At 41.0% G+C, this 23,846-nt stretch overlaps 1 protein-coding gene across 4 annotated transcripts in view; it reads right to left on the minus strand.

Moving 5' to 3' along the window:
- Positions 1-23,846, minus strand: part of MRTFA (myocardin related transcription factor A) — a 156,148-nt gene that overhangs the window by 120,275 nt on the left and 12,027 nt on the right. Inside the window, exon 1 of one of the 4 annotated variants that reach the window (XM_072656227.1) lies at positions 11,126-11,392. The exons of 2 other annotated variants lie outside the window; for them this stretch is intronic. In XM_072656227.1, coding sequence (XP_072512328.1) covers positions 11,126-11,171 — 46 coding nt within the window. In that variant the 5' untranslated portion in view covers positions 11,172-11,392. Of the gene's footprint in view, positions 1-11,125; positions 11,393-23,846 lie in introns of those variants that run through there. One more of the 4 variants, XM_072656228.1, reaches the window with a different exon arrangement.

Below are 23,846 nucleotides of genomic sequence, written 5' to 3' on the forward strand. Positions count from 1 at the left end.
TATCATAAGTAATGAACTAAGTGAACCTCCTACCTTGGAAGCAGGCAGAGCTAAGGTTTGCCGTTTTCTTGTTCCCTATCTTACCCAAGATAGTGCCCACTAGGGTAGACCTCCCTCCCCTCTTTAGTCACTACTCCCACTCTACAAACAGCCCTTTTAACCAATCTGGCTTGCTGCTACGATACAATGACTATTCTACCTCCCACCTCCTTCTGTCTCATACTTGCCCCTCAGAGCCAGGCTCATCCTGTCTTTAACATGACAATTAGCTAAACTAATAAACTTAATATTCATATAATACAAGAAGATCATAGGAGATCTTTTGGACTCTCAAATTCTTAGGCCACATATATTCAGAATACTAAGTGGCTTCTGGAAACAACAAATAATTACTAGTTGGCCAATTATTTTACATTACACAAACTGAGTAAAGTAATAAATGCATATGACCTGGCTCTTTGAAGAGTTATGTTCTAAGAACACTACCCCAAAATGACTCTCCTCCCTTAAAAGACTGTCAGATTCTGAACTTGATGTTTTTTTGTAAGGTCGTTTTCAGCCTATGTTTCAAAGATATGGGTTCTAGAAATGGGGAAATGTGCTGGGCACTGGGCTAAGCCTTCGGAGGCTTTAAATTTAAAAGCAAACTGTTCTTCGTTCTCAAGGAACCTACATTCAAACAGAGAAGAAAACATACACATCTACAAATAGATACACAACAGATACCAGGTAACATGTACTGATCCAAATAGCTAAGTCAGTCAAAATGACCACTATAGAATATTACTGTTACTGTGCACGATGTTCTCCTGCTTCTGCTCCTTTAACTTTACATCAGTACATGTAAGACTGCCCAGGTTTTTCTGAAAGCATCCTGCTCATCATTTCTTTTTTTTCTCTTCATCTTTTCTTTGTGGCACAACAGTATTCCATCACAATCATATACTGTAGTTTGTTCAACCGTGTCTTAATTGATGGGTCACTACTGAAAGGGTTGTTATAACTGTTTTTGAACATACAGGTCATTTTCCTTTTTCTTTGATCTCTTTGGGATACAGACCTAGCAGTGGCATTGCTAGATCTGTTTTATAGCCCTTTTGGGCAAAACTCCAAAATGCTCTGCAGGATGGTTAGATCAATTCACAACTCCACCTAGAGCTTGTCAGTGTCCCAATTTTCCCATATGTAACACTGGCTAATATGACGGAAAATGACAAACCTAACAAATGTGAGGTGGTACCTCTGAGTTGTTTTATTTGCATTTTTTTAATCAATAATGATTTAAAGCATTTTTTCATATGACTACAGCTTTGATTTCTTCATCTGAAAACTGACTGTTCACATCCTTTGACCATTTATCACTTGGAGAATGACTTGTATTTTTATAAATTTGATTCTGTACCCTATGTATTTGAGAAATGAGGCCTTTATCAGAGAAACTTGCTGTAAAAAAATTTTTCCCCTAATTTCCTGCTTTCCTTCTAATCTTGGCAGCAATGATTTTACAAAAACTTTCTAAATTTGTGTAATCAAAATTATCCATTTTACATTCCATGAAACTTTCTATTTATTTCTTGCTTGGTCATGAATTCTTCCCTTACCCATAGATATGTCAGCTAAAAGTTTTCCATGTTCCCCTAATCTGCTTATGATATCACCCCTTATGCCTAAATCATGTTCCCACTTTGACCTTATCTTGGTATATGAGATATTTGGTCTCTACCTAGTTTCTTCCAAAATGCCAGTTTTCCCAGCACCTTCTGCCTAATAAGACAGTTCTTGTCTCAAAAGCTTGGGTCTTTGGGTTTACAAACACTAGATTACTGTGGTCATTTACTACTGTGTATTGCATACCTAATTTATTCCACTGATCCATCACTCTAGTGCTTAGCCAGTTACCACTTTGTGATACACTCTGAAATCCGATATTGCTAGGCCACCTACCTTGACATTTCTTTTCACTAATTCCCTTAATATTCTTGACCTTTTGTTCTTCCAGATGAATTCTGTCATTATTTTTCTATCTCCATAAAACAATTCTTGGTAGCTTGATTGGCATGGCTCAGATTAAATAAATTAGTTTAGGTAGAATTGTCATTTTTATTATATCAGCTCAGTCTACCCATGAATGATTAATATTTTTCCAATTGTTTAGATCTTTTACAAATAATGATAGTGTTAGAAGGATACTGCTTATATTTACTTTAAGGCAAGCTCCATTTAGTCCAATGTTTTCTCGTGTTTTTTTTAATTGTAATGAACATCATATTTTGTCAAAAGACTCTTCCTGAGTTCAAACCTGGCCTCAGAAACTTACCAGTTGTATGACTCTGGGTAAGTCATTTAACCCTATTTACCTGTTTCCTCGTTTGTAAAATGAACTGGAGAAGGAAATGGCAAACCACTCCAGTATCTCTGCCAAGAAAATCCCAAATGAAGTGATAAAGAATTGGATACCACTTAACAACAACAAAATTTTGCTTTTGCTTTGAGATCATGATTGTTACCCCTGCCTTTTTTACCTCAGCTGAAGCATGAAAGATTCTGCTCCAGTTCCTTATTTTTATTCTGTGTGAGTCTCTCTGTTTCAAGTGTGTTTCATGTGAACAATGTATTGCTGGATTCTGGTTTCTAACCCATTCTGCTATCCATTTCCATTTTATGGGAGAATTCATTGCATTCACAATCAATTGTGATTACTAACTGTGTATTTCCTTCCATTCTATTTTTTTTCCTCTTATGTCTTTCTGTCTCTCTCCCCCCTGTACCTCCTCAAAAAGTTACTTTGTCTCTAATCACTGCCTCCCTTAGTCCTCCCTTCTATCAGCCTCCCCCACCCCTACTTATCCTCCTTCTCTCCTACTTCTCTGTTAGGTAAGATAGATCTTCATATCCAACTACTATATCTGTTGTTCCCTCTTTGAGCCAATTCCAATGAGAGTGAGGTTCAAGCATTGTCCACCATTCCCCACCCCATTTTCCTTTCCACTACAAAAGCTCCTTATACAGAGAAAAAATTTCTTACTATCTCTCCCTTTCCCAGCGCATTCCTCTTTCTCACCCCTTCATTTTGGGGGGGGGGCGGAATTAATCATTCCAATATAATAGACTCACATTCATGACATCTACAAAGACTTCATCTAATTGTCCTATTAATGATAAAGCTCTTAGATTTTACATGTATAATATCAAGTAAACACTTTAAAGAGCCCCTTATCATTACTCTTTCTGGTTTACCTCTTTATGCTTCTCTCGAATCTTCTGTCTGAAGGTCAAATTCTTTTCAGCTCTAGTCTTTTCACCAAGAATGCTTGAAAAGTCCTCCTTTTTATTAAATATTCATTTTCCCCCCGAAAGATTACACTCAGTAGGTTATTCTTGATCGTAACGTTAGCTCCTTTGCCTTCTAGAGTATCATATTCCTCCATTCCTTTAACACAGAAACTACTAAATATTATGTGATCCTAACTGTGGTTCCATGACATTTAAATGGTTTCTTTCTGGCTACTGACAATATTTTCTCCTTGACGTGGGACCTCTGGAATTTGCCTATGATAATTCTGTGAGTTTTCATTTTGAGATTTCTTTCAGGAGGTGACTGATGGATTCTTTCAATTTCTATTTTATCCTCTGATTCTAGGATATCAGGGCAGTTTTCCTCAATAATTTCCTGAAAGATATTGTCTAGGCTCTTTTTTTTTGTTCATGGATTTCAGGTAGTGGTAGTCCAGAAATTTTTAATTATCTCTCCTTGATCTATTTTCCAGGGCAGTTCTTTTTCCAATGAGATATTTCACATATTCTTCTATGTTTTCATTCCTTTTTTGTTTTGTTGTTTCTTCATGTCTTACAAATTCATTAGGTTTCACCTGCCCAATTCTGCTTTTTTAAGAAGTTCTCTTCAGTGGATTTTTGTGCCTCTTTTACTATTTAGCCAATCATGGTTATTTTAAGGCATTCTTTTCTTCAGTACTTTTTGTGCCTCTTTTCATAGTTTTCTTGCATCACTTTCTTTCCCCAGTTTTTCCCTGACCTCTCATTTCATTTTTAAAGTCCTTTTTGAACTCTTGCAGGAATTCTCATTGGGCTTCTGTTCAATTCACATTTTTCTTTGAGGCTTTGTTCATAGCTCTTCTGACATTATTTTCTTCTGAGTTTATGCCTTAATATTTATTCCCTGTCATCATAGTAGCCTTTTATAGTCAGTTTTTTGTTGTTGCTGTTTCCTCATTTTTCTAGCCTATGTCTTCATTTTTAACTTTATGTTAAAGTTGATCTCTATTCCCAGGGTACAGGTGGTACTGTTCCAAGCTTCAGGAGGCTGTTGGGGTGTTCTCTCCGCTGCTGTTTTCAGAGCTTCTGAAGTTTTGTCTGTAAGTTTTCAGTGCTTCAAGGGTGGTATGATCTAAGGAGAAGTGTGGTCATTGCTTTTTTGGCCTGTGCTCTGGTCTTTATCCAGGAAGCATCCTTGTTTCCCTACAGTCTCAAATGCTAGTATTTCTCTTGGTCCTAGAACTGTGACCAGGGCTACGCTGTATCCACAAGTTCAATCTCTCCTTTTGGCCTGGAACTGTGACGTGGGCCCTGCACTCTTGTGGCAGCAAGCACCTGTGCATCTCTTCATCCTGGAACTGTGACCAGAACTGCACATGGGCAATTCCAACAGGGTCTTGTACTCAGTACCAGCAAAATCCCCTGTAACTTCTTTTTGATAAGTCATCCAATCCCAAATACAGCAGCCTGGTAAATCTATAACGTTTCTTGGATCCACCCCGTTCTCTCCTTTGGGTGCAAACCTTCATTATCTCATTCCTGGCCTAATGCAACATTCGACTGCTCAGAATGCCTGCCCCAAATCTCTTCCCATCGCTGTCCATCTTCCACTCAGCTGCCAAAGTGATCTTCCTAAAGTGCAGGTCTCACCTCTTCTACTCCCTATTTATGTAACAGTGGCTCCCAACGTCCAAAATAATATAAAAAATCCTCTTTTGAGCAGTCAAAACTCTTCATAAGCTGCCCCTTCTCCACTTTGCCAGTATTCGTGCACCTTCCACCTCCCTCCCCTACATGCTCTGTAATCCACAAAATACTTCTCTCAACTCCAGCCATTTTCTCTGACTATTCCCCATGGCTGGAATGCTTTCCCAACTCATCTCTGCCTTCTGCCTTTCCTGGTCCCTCTGAACTCATGCCTTTCCTCTGCTGATTATTTATAATTTAACCTGTCTGTAGCTTGTCTTTATTTGCATACAAGTCATCAACATGTTGTCTACCTCATTGGATTGTGAATTCCCTGAAAACCAATATTGTCTTTTACCTTTTTTTGTATCCTCAGTGTTTAGCACAGAGCTTGGCACATTGTAGATGCTTAATAATATGTACATGACACAGATGCTAACTAAGGACACACCAAAGGCCTCTGTCAATTCAACTGAAAATAGTGCCTCTTACAGATCAAGTACATGACAAGCCCAAAATGCAGAGGAGCCCACCTTCACCTACCATTGGCAATTAACTGTTATTAGGAGATCTGAATTGTCCGGATCTAGAGATAGGGCCTGCTAGGTTAGTGACTGCACACCTGAGTCTCCTTATTCATCAGCAATGAAGCCCTCACGTTATGACACTGTGAAATGGACATAAGTCACACTGCTTTGCCCCCGTCTTCCCTTACTCTTGTTTTGCAAAGTCCCAAGCTCATCTTGCTCCCTGGGAGGAGGGAGCAATGTTGGCTGTCTCCCTTTCTCATCAGAACTTAGCAGAATGCCTAGGAATAGTGATGGGTATGATAGCCCAACTAATACTGCTCAAGATGCATTCCAAGTGTCTGACCAATGGGAAGCTCTAACACCACACTGTTGGAGACAAAAAAAAAAATGATGCAGACAAGAATGGAGAAGCTTTATTTTCTTGCTGTTCCCAATGGGCTATCTCAAGGATAATGGCTCCCCTTCACTAGAGGTTTTCAAGCTGAGACTAAGTGATTACCTGTCAAGAAGGGTATAGAAGGGTTTCCGGCTCAGGCAACAGGTTGACCCAAGTGACCTTGGAGAGCCCTTTCAACCCTGAGATTCTTAGGCTCATGGCTTCTTCTTGGCACTCTCTCTGTGTACAGACCACATAAAAAGCTACTGGGGTCTTGTTCTAACAGTATTTATGCACTAGAGAGCATCACCTCCTATGATGCAGGCCCATCATGGATGACCATTCAGAGAGGTTGCAGGGGGCTGAGTCAAGATGGAAGAGTAGAAGTATGACCTACAAGAACTCTCCACCCATAGCCCATAAAATACCTGTAAAAAATAACTTTAAACAAATTCTAGAGCAGCAGAAGCCACAAAACAACAGAGTGAAAAAGATTTCCAGCCCACAGCAGCCTGGAAGGCCAACAAGAAAGGTCTATCACACTGGGCTCAGAGCGGAGCATGGCCCAGACTTGGCCACACATGTCATGGCAGGGAAAGGACCAGAGCAGCCTTCAGGGCACCACTGGCAGCAGCTCCAAGTCCCTGATCCCTCAACCCAAAAACACCAGAGACCACTTCAAAAATCAGTGAGAAAGCTCTTTCATCTGGGTGAGAAGTGAGCAGGGTCCTCCTGCCATAGCCCCAGTCCCAGGTGGCAGCAATGTCAATTTTTGGAGCCCTTGGCCTAAAGCTCCTGGGGAAATCGAGCTGCTGATCTGAGTCTCAGCCCTGAGTGGCAGCCCTGGGGTGAGGAGGAGCACTGACTTGGTGGAGATGGTGGAGGTTCTGGAGAGGAAATTCTACTCGCAGATTCTGGGCAGAAAAGCTTGTGCTAGCTCCCAGACCAGGACGTAGGCCAGGACAGGAGTAAATTCCTCTCCCTTGATGGTGCCATCTTGGAGGAACTGAGAACTTACAGATCCCCAGAGCATACCCTCCCTCCCCTTGACAAAGGACTCAAAAGTCAAGTAACTAACTGGGAAAATGCCCAAAAAAAGGAAAAAAATAAGACTATAGAAGGTTACTTTCTTGGTGAACAAGTATTTTCTTCCATCCTTTTGGATGAGGAAGAACAATGCATACCATCAGAGGAAGACATAAAACTTGAGGCTTCTGAATCCAAAACCTCCAAAATAAATATGCAATGGTCTCAGGCCATGGAAGAGCTCAAAAAGGATTTTGAAAATCAAGTAAGAGAGGTAGAAGAAAAATTGGAAAGAGAAATGAGAGTGATACAAGAAAATCATGAAAAGTGAGTCAATAGCTTGCTAAAAGAGATCAAAAAAAAAAAATGCTGAAGCAAATAACACCTTTAAAAATAGACTAACTCAAATGGCAAAAGAGGCCCCAAAAGCCAATGAGGAGAAGAATGCTTTAAAAAGCAGAATTAGCCAAATGGAAAAGGAGGTTCAAAAGCTCTCTGCAGAACATAGTTCTTTAAAAATTAAAATGGAGCAGATAGAAGCTAATGACTTTATGAGAAACCACGAAATCACAAAACAAAACCAAAAGAATGAAAAAATAAAAGACAATGTGAAATATCTCACTGGAAAAACAACTGACCTGGAAAACAGATCCAGAAGAGACAATTTAAAAATTATGGGACTACCTGAAAGCCATCATCAAAAAAAGAGCCTAGACATCATCATTCATGACATTATCAAGGAAAACTGCCCTGATATTCTAGAACCAGAGGGTAAAATAAATATTGAGAGAATCCACTGATCACCTCTTGAAAGAGATCTGAAAAGAACAACTACTAGGAATACTGTAGCTGAATTCCAGAGTTCCAAGGTCAAGGAGAAAATATTGCAAGCAACCAGAAAGAAACAATTTGAGTATTGTGGAAATACAATCAGGATAACACAAGACCTAGCAGCTTCTACATTAAGGGACTAAAGGGTGTGGAATATGATATTCCAGAAGTCAAAGGAACTAGGATTAAAACCAAGAATCACTTACCCAGCAAAACTGAGTATAATACTTCAGGGGGAAAAAATGGTCATTCAATGAAATAGAGGACTTTCAAGCATTCTGGATGAAAAGACCAGAACTGAGTAGAAAATCTGACTTTCAAACACAAGAATCAAGAGAAGCATGAAAAGGTAAACAGCAAAGAGAAATCATAAGGGACTTACTAAAGTTGGACTATTTGCATTCCTACATGGAAAGATAGTATTTGTAACTCTTAAAACTTTTCTCAGTATTTAGGTAGTTGGAGGGATTATACACACATATATACAGACAGAGGGCACAGGATGAGTTGAATAGGAAGGAATGATATCTAAAAAAATAAAACTAAGGGGTGAGAGAGGAATATATTGGGAGGAGAAAGGGAGAAATGGAATGGGGTAAATGATCTCTCATAAAAGAGTCAAGAAAAAGCTTTTTCAATGGAGGAGAAAAGGGGGGATGTAAGAGGGAAAAAGTGAAGCTTACTCTCAACACATTTGGCTTAAGGAAGGAATAACACGCACACCCAATTCGGTATGAAAATCTATCTTATACTACAGGAAAGTAGGGGAGAAGGGGATAAATGAGGTGGGGGGATGATAGAAGGGAGAGCAAATGGGAGGAGGGAGTAATTAGAAGTAAACACTTTAGGGGAGGGACAAGGTCTAAAGAGAGAATAAAATAAATGGAGGGCAGGATAGGATGGAGGGAAATATAGTTAGTCCTTCACAACATGACTATTATGGAAATCTTTAGCAAAACTACACATATATAGCCTATATTGAATTGCTTGCCTTCTCAGAGGGGATGGCTGGGGAGGGAAGAAGGGAAAGAAGTTGGAACTCAAAGTTTAAGCAATGAATGTTGAGGATTGTTCTTGCATGCAACTGGGAAATAAGAAATACAGGTAATGGGGTATAGAAATCTATCTTGCCCTAGAAGAAAAGAGAGAAGATGGGGATAAGGGAAGGGAGGGGTGTGACAGAAAGGAAGGGAGACTGGGGGAAGGGGTAATCAGAATGCATGGTGTTTTGTTTATTCTCCCCCTCTCAGGGAAGGCTAAAGGATGGGAAGAGGTTGGGGAGGGGAGAAATGGGCAGAAAATGTGGAACTCAAAATCTTTTGGAAATGAATGTTGAAAACTAAAAATAAATAAATAAAATTTTTTACAAAAATCAAAGGGGTTTGCATTATAATGAACCAAAAGTAACTCATCAGACAATAGCTGAAGCACAGTTTTGCAGCCACCATTATCGAATGTTACTGTGGGAAAATTAGGGCCTCACACCAGTGATGGCCTTCACATTTCTGGCAGACTGGTTTACCTTGAATCCACCGAGCAACTGTTTCAATTTCCCTAAAATCCATCCTTTGCAGGTTATCCAAGAATTTCTTTTGTTTCCTTTGCTAAATGACATTAGTGTGTCACTGGGCAGCTACAAGATAGCTGCCACATTCCACAGGCAGTGAAAAGTCCACCAGTTTAAGCCTACTATACTTTTGGATGAAGTCAGCCTGATGTTCTAGCCCTCCCTGCTTCATGCTGTCTAGCTTGAAGAGAACAGAACGACAAACACAAGAGAAGAGAATCCTGCCTAGACTTTTCATCCCACCTTTACCTGCCATCTATCCTGCCCTGCACACTGCTTCCCCCTGAAACTTTTATGCGGTGGCTGGCCAAACAGAGGGTAGCTAGTCTAACCTAAATATATGTCCCAGGGGATAAAAACTCCTAGAGAGATCAAGGAAGTCATAGTAAACAGAGAGAGCACTGAGAGCCCTTGGAGAAAGCAAATATTTCGTCACTTGAGGGACTACTGAAAGATGGATACTTACATGTTCTATAATGAGTTCTCTGACTAAAAATAAACAATCACTAAAACTGTTTGAGAATGAATTGTTCCAAAGCAAAACGGACACTTACCTACACAGAATGACACTAAAATATTAGCATGAAAGAAACTATGCTAGTAATTTTGTTAAAGACAGATATATAGCATTAAGAGAGGGACAAGACTGGGGAGATTCAGGGAGAAGGCAAAAGTAAAGCAACCTGAAATATACAGAAAACTATATTTGCAATGGCTGACTAAAAAATGGATCCTGGTAGTCGTATTACTTAGAGTCAGGAAGAAGAGGAAAGGAAGACTGACTGGTTTTTGCTGCCTCCATTCCCTTCTGTACAGGGAAGCTTGGTGGAACCTGAGGCTTCTACTGATCACTAGCTGGAGCCTTCACTCTACCTAAGCACTCCCCAATGAAAACCGTGAGACTGCTGCTGCCAGAACTAACAAGGAATCTTATTCTCCTCCTCTGAGTGAAGGTTAGAGGATGGGAAGAGGTTATCAAATGCCATTTGTATGAATCTTTCAAGATATGTTCTCAGTCGAGGAAATAAAAGGAAAATACTGCACTATATTTCAATCCAAGTCTAAAAATAACACAAGAACATTTCCTTATTTTTAGAGTGTTATCTTGAAAGTTTAAAAATACTGGCAACCTAGACAAGCCCATTACAAACAAAAGGAGTTTAAAAAAAAGTTTACTTCTAAGACAGGCAAAGTCTACTGCAAGAGAAATAGTGCTCAGGATTTACATTTTCTTCCTTGGCTTTTCTCACCCCCAAATGTGTAGTCACCATCTGGGGGGTCTCCATGATAAACAAAGGGCAGTAAATGAAGACGATACCTACCAACCCAAGAGGAGCCAGGCACTGGGAGCGGAAGAAACCTTTCTTAGGACTTCAAGAAGGTCACAGAGAAGTATTACTTCATGTTTAGGAGGCACTCACAAAACGTATGTTGAACTGAATGTAAGCAGGCCTGAGATGGGCCTTAAAGACAGAAATTCATAAAACAACAGAAGCATAAAACAAAAGTAATCCCTCATTAAAGCAATGTTTAAAATACTTGATTAGACTAAGCTTCACTTTCACACACTTCTTTACTGAAGAGAGCCTCGAGTTCAGCAACTACAGGATTCATCACTGATTCCGAATGTTTGGAATTTTAAAATACAGGAAAATTATCAACTGTTAATTCATAGTAAAAGACTGAAAATGCCAGTGAAATAAGCCTAATTTCTGCCTTGTCTTCACACTGAAGTCCAACCCCTTAGGTCATATAACCATCCTAAGGATGGATATCCATTCTAGCCTAGAAAACAGGGCTCAGAAAACAGTTTACAAGCAAAAGCTCTGGGATTACCTGAGCGCACAGCTGTCATTAGCATTTCGGGCTCCAGCAGCGTCATGACAGCCCCAGCGAAGCAACAGACACACGCCAACTAAAGAAAATCTGAAAAGGATCTTGTCTTCAGAGGCTACTGAGTACCTTCCTTAAGGCCACTCTCACACGCCTGCAGCTGAGATCAGGCTGAGAACTCTCCCTGGAGAGGGTAGTTCCCAATTTATTCAAACCACAGGCGAGCTGAGATGGCCCAGAGTTGAATGACTGCCCACAGGAAGTTGAAAAGCACTCAAGTCAAGACTCCCAAGTGTGCTTAGAACAGGGAGCTCCTCCCCTTGCTAGCCTTCTTTGGGGGAAGGGGAAAGACACAAACAAAAAGACACAGAAAAGGAGAGGAAGAATCCCCCCTCTCCCCAGTCCAGAAAGCAGAAGGAGATTTTGTACACATTCTTGATCCTCTAGGGATCCTGCTAATGGAGGAGCTTAGGTCTCTGGATAAAAGACAACACTTAACACACTCCAGGGCACTCAGGCACCAGATTCCACATCCGCTAAATGAGGACAAAAAAAGGCATACATCACACACAAATGTGAATGCCATGTGAGCATTATATATTACACCCCCTTAGTCTGGGATATTTATAGAAGCAGTCCAGAGAAGCTAACTATTTGCCTACAGAATCTGAACTATTCCCTCCTCCCCTCACCCGTTAAAGCATATTTCCAAGAGTTTTCACCTTTCTCAGGTCATTCTCCAAAATAATTCACTCCTAAGTACCTAAAAAAACCATGTGATCATATCTGTACATTCAACACTTTCTATTTTCTTATAAATAAACAGAGTTAGCAGATGAATAGTTCCTTTTTAGCATGATTAACATATTTTAAATGAAAGAGCACAATCCTAATGCACAAAGACCTTTCTTGTTGGACTTTCTTGTCTTGTGCTTCATTATCTCTTTACTAACACAGAGTATCTTCCAAGCTTTAACTTAAAAATAGGTGAAAGGAGGCCTGATCAGAGAAATGAACCTTGGAAGTAAACATTACTCTACAAAGTCCATCAAGTCACAATAAATTCCCTTAGTTCAGGATCTGTACCAAAACCAAATAATCATACTTTCCTTCCCCATCACAGTCCTATACAAAAACCAGTATTCATAATGATAATTCATGCTTGATATTTCTGCAGTTGCTCTAGCTCAACTTACAGGTGAGGAAATTGAGGCAAAAAGGGTTAAGTGACTTGCCCAGGGTCATACAGCTAGGAAGTGTCTGAGACTAGACTGGAACTCAGGGAGAGGAGTCCAGAGCTCTATCCACTGTGCCACCCAGCTGCCTATATTTGACACATGCAGTTAATTAAAACCTTCCGATAATCAGAATGCCCTCTTTGCCAACATTAAATACCATTAGGAGCCTACTTTATCATCATAACACACCACCATTCAGTTTTTGGTAAACCAATGCCTCAATGCCAGGCGGTCAACTGCAAAAGAGACACCAGAATGTTAACCCAAGCACAGACAAATGAGCAGCAGTAACAGGGATCCTCTGAGAGATAAGGGGCTCAGAACTAGCCAAGGCCCCTACTCTTTTATGCCAAAGAGAAAAGTTCATGCAGATTTCTAGGGGGGAAATTCCTCAGGGCTCCAAGGGACGGGAGAGGTTCCTCCCTCCTCTGCCCGCCCCCCACCAAGAATGTACTATTTAAGAGAAATCAGCAAAGCTGTTTTTAGAACTGTGGGAGGAAATTAACAAGAAATGGGAGTAGTCGCCAGCATAGGCTAAAAGCTGCTCGGAGACAAGATTTTCCAGTGACATTCTCACTACCCCTCTCTGGCAAGCTCCTCACCAATCCCCTCCTTAGTGCTCAAGTTAGTTAAGACCAGAGAGGGCTGACTCATCATTCTGCCCCTGCACAGGATGTACAATGAGCTGAAACAGACATTTGGTCTGTTTTCTGTGGACAAACAAGTGCAAGTTGCAGGTCTCTGCCTTCTGCTACCTGCCCTCTTCACAATGGCAGTGCTCTAAACAGCCTACTCCTAGCGCAGGAGAGACACAGTCACTCTTACATGCCTATAGAATAATAACAAGAATATACGTTACCAAGTATTCATGCTTATCAAAATGTTTTCCCTTTTAGGATTATTTTCATGTTTATAATCTGCGATCTAGCACAAGGCCTGGTACTTAGTAGGTGCCATTCCAATCCCTCTGTTGATTCACTTGATCTCATGCTTTCTTATCTCCAGCAAACTGCCCTGTCCATCAGCCCCCTCTAATCTTCAGACTGTTCAAACTGTTATTTGCCATTCCTTCACTGTCTACAGATATGTATAGTTCCCCCTAGATAGATGGCCCAGTGGATAGAGTGGTAGGCCTGAAGTCAGCAAGACCCAAGTTCAAATCTGACCTCAGATACTTGGGCAAGTCACTTCATCCAGTTTGCCTCAGTTCCTCATCTATAAAAATGCTCTGGAGAAGGAAATTGGCAAACCACTCCAGGTCATGAAGAGTCAGACATAACTGAAACGAATGAATAACATTCTTTTAAAAAAGAAAAAAAAACCTTCTTCACTAGACTCTACAAACCCCTCAAGCTAACGTCCTCTCTCTTTCCTTCCTTTCACAGTCAAACTCCTAGAAAAAGCTGTATTATACACTCTCTGCTACGACTTCCACTCCTCTCAACCCTTTGCTTCTGACCTCATCACTCAATTGAATCTGTTCCTCTGGTCCCCTCCAGCATCCCTTTCTCTTAATCTCCAATCGCTCCCTTCTCCTGGCTATTTATGTACTGCTCACAAACAGGTCCATATTTTCCCTGGCCTCCAAAAGGCCTCACATGATCCCTGGATCTCCAGCAGCTGTGATCCTCCATCTTGTGTGTCCTTCACATCTCAATCCTCTTCCTTTCTCTCCCTCTCCCTCTCTTCGGAATTCTTTGCGGCCAAGTTTACAACGTCATTGTTCAACAGAAATTGTTCTTGGAAGTTATCGATGATGTCTTAGGCCTAATGAATTATTTCTCAGTCTGCACTCCTCGTAAGCTCTCTGCAGCCTCTGACACAGCTGATCCTTCTCTCCTGGATATTCTCTCCTTTCTATGTTTTCATGATCCTGCTTTCTTCTGCCTATCTTGGCTTTTAAGGCTCTTCATAATCTCGCCTCTTCCTGTTTCTCCAGTCTCCTTACACCTTTCTCCCCTCCATGGACTGGATGATCCTGTAACATCCCCTACCTCTGAATGTCTCGCTGTCTCCCTCCCTCATCTGGAACATTCTCCTTCCCTGCTTCAGCCTCCTGGCTTCCCTAGCTCCCTTTCCCCAGCCTCCGAGAGCTTAGTGCCTTTTTCCCCTGAGTCTAGGACTGATTTATCCTCAAACATTTTCATGTCTCCCCCAGCAGACTGGGAGTTCCTTGAGGGCAGGGATGACTTTTTCCTTTCCTTTGTATTTCCAAAGCTTAGGCCAGTGCCTGGTTTACCGGACACTCTTCAGAAAATCTTCCTGACCAACTCCCCAAAGTTACCCATGATCTTTTAACTGTCAAATTTAATCAGTCTTTACTCAGTCTTCATCCTTTTTGGCTTCTCTGTAGCATGCGATATTGCTGATCAACTTACCCACTGGATAAACTCTCTTCTTGCTGGTTTTAGCGTGTTCCTCGTTCCTGGTTTTCCTTCTACTTGTCTGATCATTCTGCCTTAGTATCCTTTCCTGGCTCTTTATCTATCTCCTCTCCTCAGTCTTCTTCTTTTCTATTTCTATATCATCCCTTGGTGACCTCAACTTCCGAGTAAACTTCAGCAAAAGGCCTTGCCTGGATCATTCCTGATTCCCAATTAGAAGAATCTCTATCCAGGTTTTACATTATGAAATAATTCCCAATGAGTTGCAGCCCCTGGGTCTCGGACTTTGATAGCTTTAACCATAGCACCAAGACTTACCAAAATACGGGTCCTATTTATCAATGCAATCTCACCTTCAGGCAACCTAGGGGATCTGAATAACCACAAAGGAAGAGATATGAAACATTATTAGCCATGGGATTGATTTATAATGACTTAGATTTATATAATATCTTAAAAAGCACTTAACATACATACTCCTGTGATCTAAGAACCAGATGAGGCACACAGTCAGGACTTTGAACCCAAATCTTGAGACCCCAACTCCAAAGTGTCTTCCACACTACTACCCTACTTCTTCTAAGACAAGGTAAAAACAGAACGTACTGTCAATGGTTAGACCCAAAAGCAACAAGCTAAGCCCTGTCTGTTAATGACAAAAAGTTAATACAACATGGGAATGATGTCTTCTGCATGAGAATGCCTGCCTCAACAACTGCACTAAGATATGGAATCAGCTCATATAGTCTGGGACCCTTAGTAATGGGGTGCTCTCTTACCTGCCCACAGGAAACTCCAATGTGGACAGTCTGAAAGATGGTAGGGAACAGACTGACGAGTCCATCACTGGTGCACATCAGCCACCATGCTATCACTGAATCTTGGAGAACTATCCACTCAATGGTGCAATGAGCTGGCAGGGTCACATAGCCAGGACAGGTCAGAAAGAGGACTTGCATCCAGGCCTTCCTTGTTCCAAGACCAGCCTTTTCTATCCATGAGGTGGTGCCACAGTGCACAGAAGGAAGTGTACTTATGAAGATGGGAACTCAAATCTGACCTCAAACAATTATAAGCTATGTGAGCCTGCGCAAGTTGCCTAACTTCAATTTCTTCATCTGTAAAATGGGAATTATGATAAGATAGCATCTACTACATAGGGAGTAAGCACAGTGCCTGATACGTATAGGAGCTCTGCCTTATACCCTTCTCCCCAACCGTGCCACACTGATTCAAGATAGCTAGATGTACTTCTGGGAGAAGATACCAGCAAATGAATACTCAGAGTGATAGCAGAACCACAAGAAGACACACTGGGGTTCAAAAGTTTTTATGTGCCATCTTCCATTTGACAGCAACATATTCCAACACCAGAATATGGTGGGGGACTTCAAGGACAGCCACTGTCCCTGGTGCTACCTATCCACAGAAACTCACAGATTTCAAAGACAAAGTAGTCCTGGACGAAAGCTGTTGAGTGAAAAGTCTCTCTCTGCAACTATTAAGTAGAAAGAATAAAAGTGCACAAGGGATCTAAAATTCTCAATTTAATCAATAGGCTTTCTTGTTTACCTTTACCAGAAAAAATTTATTCTAATGCATCTAAAAGTTAGATTTTATTTTCTCTACCTATCCTTTGTTACCTCACTGCTAATAAAGAGAAATGGATGTTTCACTGCTAATGTAAGTATAATGACAAGAGAGTAGAAAGCAATAAGATGGAGGGCTGGATCACACATAAACTGCTCCAATTCTGAATATCTGAGTGTTGTCCAGATCTCGAATAACTAAATTCTGGCACTCCGTGCAACTCACACAGTGACAGACTGAAGCAACACATGTTTTTTTATTTTTTTAAACGAAGTCTTCACAGGGCTACAGACAGCTAAAATGTCATCTATGTCCATTTCTAATAAATACATTCCCAAGCATACTTGCAAGTTATTGTTTATTATTCCAAGGAAATCTAATCATATGGAAATGCCACAGGTTCTCACTAGTTAGGTCTCTTCCCTCAAACACCTGGTGTTGTGTAAACTAAAAGGACCCAAAAGATAACAGCAAGACCAACAGGCTCTAGGCCTCCCCCAGGGCCCGGTTGTCCAACCTATGCCTCCAATGTGTCAGAACCTAACACAGAGAACTGCAATTGCCACAGATTTTCAGGTGTGCTGTTCTTTGCTCCAGGACAGACAGAAATAAAGCAAATGTAACAGCCATAAAATTATGACTGCAAATATTCAACTCTATGGTATTAGCACTCACATCATTTTAGAACCCTAATTTCCACATCTTGTCACCTAGGGTTCTTAACCTGAGGTCTGTGAACTTTTTTTAAAAGTATTTTGATAATTATATTTCAAAATAACAGATTTCCCTCACAATCTCATTTTATTTGATTCATCCAAAAGTATGATTCAGTGAAGGGAATCCAGAAAGTTAAGAAACTTCAGCCTTAGATCATGTGTACCCTAGAATACTTTGGGTCAAACTTTCAACTAGCACAAATGGCACCTTTGGGGAAAAAGAAGTTCTCTATGCAAGACGTTTACACATTCTGCATATGGTTCAACTGCCTTGGAGGAGAAATAAAGAACTATCTTTCCAAGCACCATGGTCAACTTCTCAAATTTCAGAGAGAGGGTTCTAGAACAATATTAAGAACAATTATTATTTTCTGTTTTCTAAGAATATATTATGGTCTCCGATTAAGAAACAGAAAATTCTCAAGGTCTTCATCTCTCAAGAGTCAAAATGCTCGGCGGAGCCAAGATGGCGGAGTAGAAAGACGCACATACACATAGCTCTGAACCCACAACCCATAGAATGGCTACAGGGAAGTAACTCACGGCGAATTCCGCACCCAGAGGCCACGGAACATTGGAGCGAGGGAGATTTCGGTTCCAGAGAGACCTGCAAACCTCTCGCGGGGGTCCTTCGTGCTGCGGACTGGGCGCCGGGACTGGGAGCTGAGTGCAGCCCTGCAGCGGCCACGGCACCGAGAGGAAAAGATCCGAGCAGGCTTCACAGACAGGATCTCCAGCGGCCACGCGGGTCCCTCCACCCACAGAGGGATCTGCAAACCTCTCGCAAAAGGTCCGTCGCGCTGCAGACGCAAAGCCCAGCCCAGACCTGCTGCGGCCACGGCTGCGGCACCGAGAGAAACAGATCCGAGCAGGCTTCAGGGACGGGATCTCCAGCGGCCGCACAAGTCCCTCCACCCACAGGTGACAGGGGTGGGTGAGAGAGTCTCTTTGGCGGGTCAAGAGGGGAGTGGGGTGCCCCCATAATTCAGGCCCCCCCCGGGAGGTAGAAGCTGAGAGGCGGCTGCAGACAGGGGCTCCCCAAGCGGCGGGAGCCTGAATCCATTGCGGAAGGTCTGTGCATAAACCCCCTGAGGGAACTGAGCCTGAGAGGTGGCCCTGCCCCGACCTCAGCACCAGAACATAATCTCATACTGAATAGCAGCCCTGCCCCCGCCAAAAGCCCTGAGGCTGGAAGCAGCATTTGAATCTCAGACCCCAAACGCTGGCTGGGAAGATCAGGAGGCGAGGTGGGTGTGAGGAGAATATTCAGAGGTCAAGTCACTGGCTGGGAAAATGCCCAGAAAAGGGAAAAGAAATAAGACTATAGAAGGTTACTTTCTTGGCGAACAGGCATTTCCTCCCTTCCTTTCCGATGAGGAAGAACAATGCTTACCATCAGGCAAAGACACAGAAATCAAGGCTTCTGTGTCCCAGCCCACCCAATGGGCTCAGGCCATGGAAGAGCTCAAAAAGAATTTTGAAAATCAAGTTAGAGAGGTGGAGGAAAAGCTGGGAAGAGAAATGAGAGACATGAAGTCAAAGCATGAACAGCAAATCAGCTCCCTGCTAAAGGAGACCCAAAAAAATGTTGCAGAAATTAACACCTTGAAAACTAGCCTAACTCAATTGGCAAAAGAGGTTCAAAAAGCCAATGAGGAGAAGAATGCTTTCAAAAGCAGAATTAGCCAAATGGAAAAGGAGATTCAAAAGCTCACTGAAGAAAATAGTTCTTTCAAAATTAGAATGGCACAGATGGAGGCTAATGACTTTATGCAAAACCAAGAAATCACAGAACAAAGAGAGAAGAATGGAAAAATGGAAGATAATGTGAAATATCTCATTGGAAAAACAACAGACCTGGAAAATAGATCCAGGAGAGACAATTTAAAAATTATGGGACTACCTGAAAGCCATGATCAAAAGAAGAGCCTAGACATCATCTTTCATGAAATTATCAAGGAAAACTGCCCTGAGATTCTAGAACCAGAGGGCAAAATAAATATTCAAGGAATCCACAGAACACCGCCTGAAAGAGATCCAAAAAGAGAAACTCCTAGGAACATTGTGGCCAAATTCCAGAGTTCCCAGGTCAAGGAGAAAATACTGCAGGCAGCTAGAAAGAAACAATTCAAGTATTATGGAAATACAATCAGGATAACACAAGATCTAGCAGCCTCTACATTAAGGGATCGAAGGGCATGGAATAGGATATTCCAGAAGTCAAAGGAACTAGGACTAAAACCAAGAATCACCTACCCAGCAAAACTGACTATAATACTTCAGGGGAAAAAATGGTCTTTCAATGAAATAGAGGATTTTCAAGTATTCTTGATGAAAAGACCAGAGCTGAAAAGAAAATTTGACTTTCAAACACAAGAATGAAGAGAACCATGAAAAGGTGAACAGCAAAGTGAAGTCATAAGGGACTTACTAAAGCTGAACTGTTTACATTCCTACATGGAAAGACAATATTTGTAACTCTTGAAACATTTCAGTATCTGGGTACTGGGTGGGATTACACATGCACACACGCTCACATACATAGAGACAGAGTGCACAGAGTGAATTGAATAGGATGGGATCATATCTTAAAAAAAAAAATGAAATCAAGCAGTGAGAGAGAAATATATTGGGAGGAGAAAGGGAGAAATTGAATGGGGCAAATTATCTCTTATAAAAGAGGCAATCAAAAGACTCATTAGTGGAGGGATAAAGAGGGGAGGTGAGAGAAAAACATGAAGTCTACTCTCATCACATTCCACTAAAGGAAAGAATAAAATGCACACTCATTTTGGTAGGAAAACCTATCTCACAATACAGGAAAGTGGGGGATAAAGGGACAAGCAGGGTGGGGGGGATGATAGAAGGGAGGGCATGAGGAGGAGAGTGCAATTCGAGGTCGACACTCATGGGGAGGGATAGGATCAAAAGAGAATAGAAGTAATGGGGGACAGGATAGGATGGAGGGAAATATAGTTAGTCCTATACAACACAACTATTATGGAAGTCATTTGCAAAACTACACAGATATGGCCTATATTGAATTGCTTGCCTTCCAAAGGGAAGGGGTGGGGAGGGAGGGAGGAAGAGAAGTTGGAACTCAAAGTGTTAGGATCAACTGTCGAGTAATGTTCTTGCCACTAGGAAATAAGAAATACAGGTAAAGGGGTATAGAAAGCTATCTGCCCCTACAGGACAAAAGAGAAGATGGAGACAAGGGCAGAAAGGGATGATAGAAGAGAGAGCAGATTGGTCATAGGGGCAATTAGAATGCTTGGTGTTTGGGGGGGGAGGGGATAAAAGGGGAGAAAATTTGTAACCCAAAATTTTGTGAAAATGAATGTTAAAAGTTAAATAAATAAATTTAATTATATAAAAAAAAAAAAAAAAAAGAGTCAAAATGCTCTTTACATGCCTTTCTTCCATCATTTCCAAAAGATGGTTCCTTGCCCTCTTAATGAAGGTCTTCCACAAGAGTCTGTCCTCAGGCTTCTTGCCAATCTGTCTCCTGGCAATCAGGTCTACACCCACACCTTCATCTGCCCAAAGTGCATTTGTGCCAGGATTCAAATCAATTTAACACAGCAAACATTTATACAATACAAGGTATAGATAAGGCCCTCTGCTAGACACTAGCAACAAAGCAAAGTCCAAAATCCAAGACCTGCCCCTGATGAGCTTCAAGTGCTTTGGGACGCATGACGTATACACGAGTAAATGAATGCCAATATAGAAAAAGTAACAGAAAATCAGTTCATGATGGAGAGAATCCTACCAAACAGCGAGAGAATGAATGTTCTTGCTTAGGAGGTATCAAGTTAGCTGTGCTTTTAAGAAAGACAAGGGAAGAAGGAGTGCACCACTTACAGCTAGAAGACCAGGTTGACTAAAAGGGAGAGTGTGGGAAGGGGCCTAATATAAAAACAGACAAGAAAAGTCAATAGAAACCAAATTTGGGGGGGCAGGGCAGGCTTTCAGTGTGGAGGATTTTTTATTTTATTAGCAGCAAGCCACTGAAAACTGCTGAGCAGGAAAGTATTATGGTCACAGCTGTCTTTCAGAAACGTTAAATTGGAAATTGTACCAAGGTGGAATTGATTAGAGCTATTCCTCAATTGATGGGCATCCCTCAATTTTCAATTCTTTATCACCACAAAAATGAGTTGCTTTAAATATTTTTATACATATAGATCCCTTTGCCTTTTTCTTTGATCTCTTTGGGATACAGACCTAGCAGTGGTGTGTGTATGTGTTTGTCCTTCGTTGCTGAAGAAGACCATGACATCAGAGAAATAATGACATGACTTGTACTTGACTTTGTTTTGAGTGAGGGAGGGCTGTGCAGGTCATCAGCCTCACTTCTCCTCCAGAGCCATCTGAATCTAGAGACCAGGTATTCATCAGGATGACTGGAGATGACTCAGCATGAGGCAACTGGGGTTGCCCAAGGTCACACAGCTAGTGAGTGTCAAGTGTCTGGGGTGAGATTTGAACTCAGGTCCTCCTGACTCCTCTGCACTGATGCTCTATCCACTGCACCACCTAGCTGCCCCTAGCAGTGGTATAGCTGAGTCAAAGGGTATGCACAGTTTTATAGCTTTTGGGGCAGTTCCAAAATGCTCTCCAGAATGGTTAGATCAGTTCACAACTCCATCAACAGCACATCAGTGTCCCAAAATTTCCACATCTCCTCTAACATATTGGATTTTCCTTTTCTGTCATATTATGCAATCTAATAGGGGTAAGACGGTACCTCAGAGTTGTTTTAATTTGTACTTCTCTAATCAAAAGTGATTTAAAGCATTTTTTATGACTAGAGACAGCTTTGATTTCTTCATCTGAAAACTTACTGTTCATGTGCTTTGACCATTTATCAATTGAAGAATGACTTGTATTTTTATAAATTTGGCTCCATTTCTTATATATTTAGGAAATGAGCCTCTTTATCAGAGAAACTTCCTGTAAAATGTTTCTCTCCCGTTTCCTGCTCTCCTTCTAATCTTGGCAATGTTGGTTTTGTGTAAAAACTTTCATAGTTAATGTAACTAAAATTATCCATTTCATATTGCATAGTCCTTTCTATCTCTTGTTTAGTCAAAAATTCTTCTCTTATCCATAAATATGAAGGTAAAATGTTCCATGCTCCCTTAATTTGCTTTTGGTGTCACCCTTTATGTCTAAATCATGCACTCATTTTGGCCTTACCTTGGTATATGATGTGAGATATTGGTCTATACCTAGTTTCTTACAAACTACTTTCCAGTTTTCTCAGCAATTTTTCTCAAATAGTGAGTTCTTGTCCCAAATGCTTGGATCTTTGGGTTTACTGAACATTAGATTATTATGGTAATTTACTACTGCGTACCTAATCTATACCAGTGATCTAACACTCTGTATCTTAGCCAGTATCACACTGTTTTCATGATTATCACTTTGAAATAGTTTGAAATCTAGTGCTGAGATCCAACCCTGCTCTGGTCACAGTAAACACTCTCTTTCAACAACCCAAAAGGCACCTCTACACATGGACATCACCAGACGGTCAATATCAAAGTCAGATTGATTATACTCTCTGTAGCCCAAGGTTGAGAAGCTCTCTACAATCCAGAGCTGACTGTGGCTCAGATCAGGAGCTTCTTATTGCAAAATTCAGACTTCAAGTGAAGTAGGGAAAATCATCAGATCATAGAGTAGAAAGACTTAAATAATATCATCCCTTATGAATATCAAATGGAGGTGACGAATAGATTAGAGTGCCTGAAGGACTCTGAACAGAAGTCTGTGTACAGGCGGCTGCAACAAAAAACATTCCAAAGAAAAAGAAAAACAAGAAAGCAAAACTGCTATCTGATGAGGCTTTGCAAAGATGTGAGAAAAGAAGGAAGGAAAAAGGGACTGAATACAGAATTCCAGAAAACAGCAAGAAGAGATAAGAGGTTTTCTTAAATAAGCAATACAAAGAAAACAGAAGAAAATAACGTAACAGGAAAAAACAAAAGATCTTTTCAAGAAAACAGTAGGAACTTAACAGAAACAGAAGAGATTAAGAAAAAATGGCAAGAACACACATAAGAATTACACGAAAAAGATCTTAACATCACCAATACCCATGATAGTGTGGTTATTCATATAGAGCCAGACATCCTGGAGAATGATGCCAAGTGGGTCTTCCAAATGAGGCTAACAATAAAGCTAGCAGAGATGAGAGAATAGAGAATTCTATCTGGGCTGTTTAAAATCCTAAAAGATGACGCTGTTAAAGTGCTGCACTCAAAGTGCCATCAAACTTGGAAAAACCAACAGTGACCAGTGGATTGCAAAAGATCAGTTTATGTCCCATTCCTAAATAAGGGCAATGCCAAGGAATGTTCAAATTATCAAACAATTGTGCTCACTTCACAAGCTAGCAAGGTTATGCTTAAGATTCTGCAAGCTAGGCACCAGCAATATGTGAACTGAAAATTACCAGGAGAGCAAGCTGGTTTTTCAAAAAGAGGCAGAGGAAGTAGAGGACAAATTGCCAACATTTGCAGAATTATGGAGAAAGCAAGGGAGTTCCAAAAAAAATCTACTTCTGTTTCACTGACTACACTAATGCCTTTGACTGTGTGGATCACAACAAAATGCGGCAAGTCCTCAAAGAAATAGGAGTGCAGATCATCTTACCTGTCTCCTGAGGAATCTGAATATAGGCCAAGAAGCAAAAGTTACAACCAAACATGGGAAAATTGACTGGCTTAAGACTGGGAATGGAATATGACAAGGTTTTATATTTTCACCTTATTTATTTAACTTA

The sequence above is a fragment of the Notamacropus eugenii genome, chromosome 3, assembly GCF_028372415.1.
Source record: "Notamacropus eugenii isolate mMacEug1 chromosome 3, mMacEug1.pri_v2, whole genome shotgun sequence".
NCBI classification, from domain to species: Eukaryota; Metazoa; Chordata; class Mammalia; order Diprotodontia; family Macropodidae; genus Notamacropus; species Notamacropus eugenii.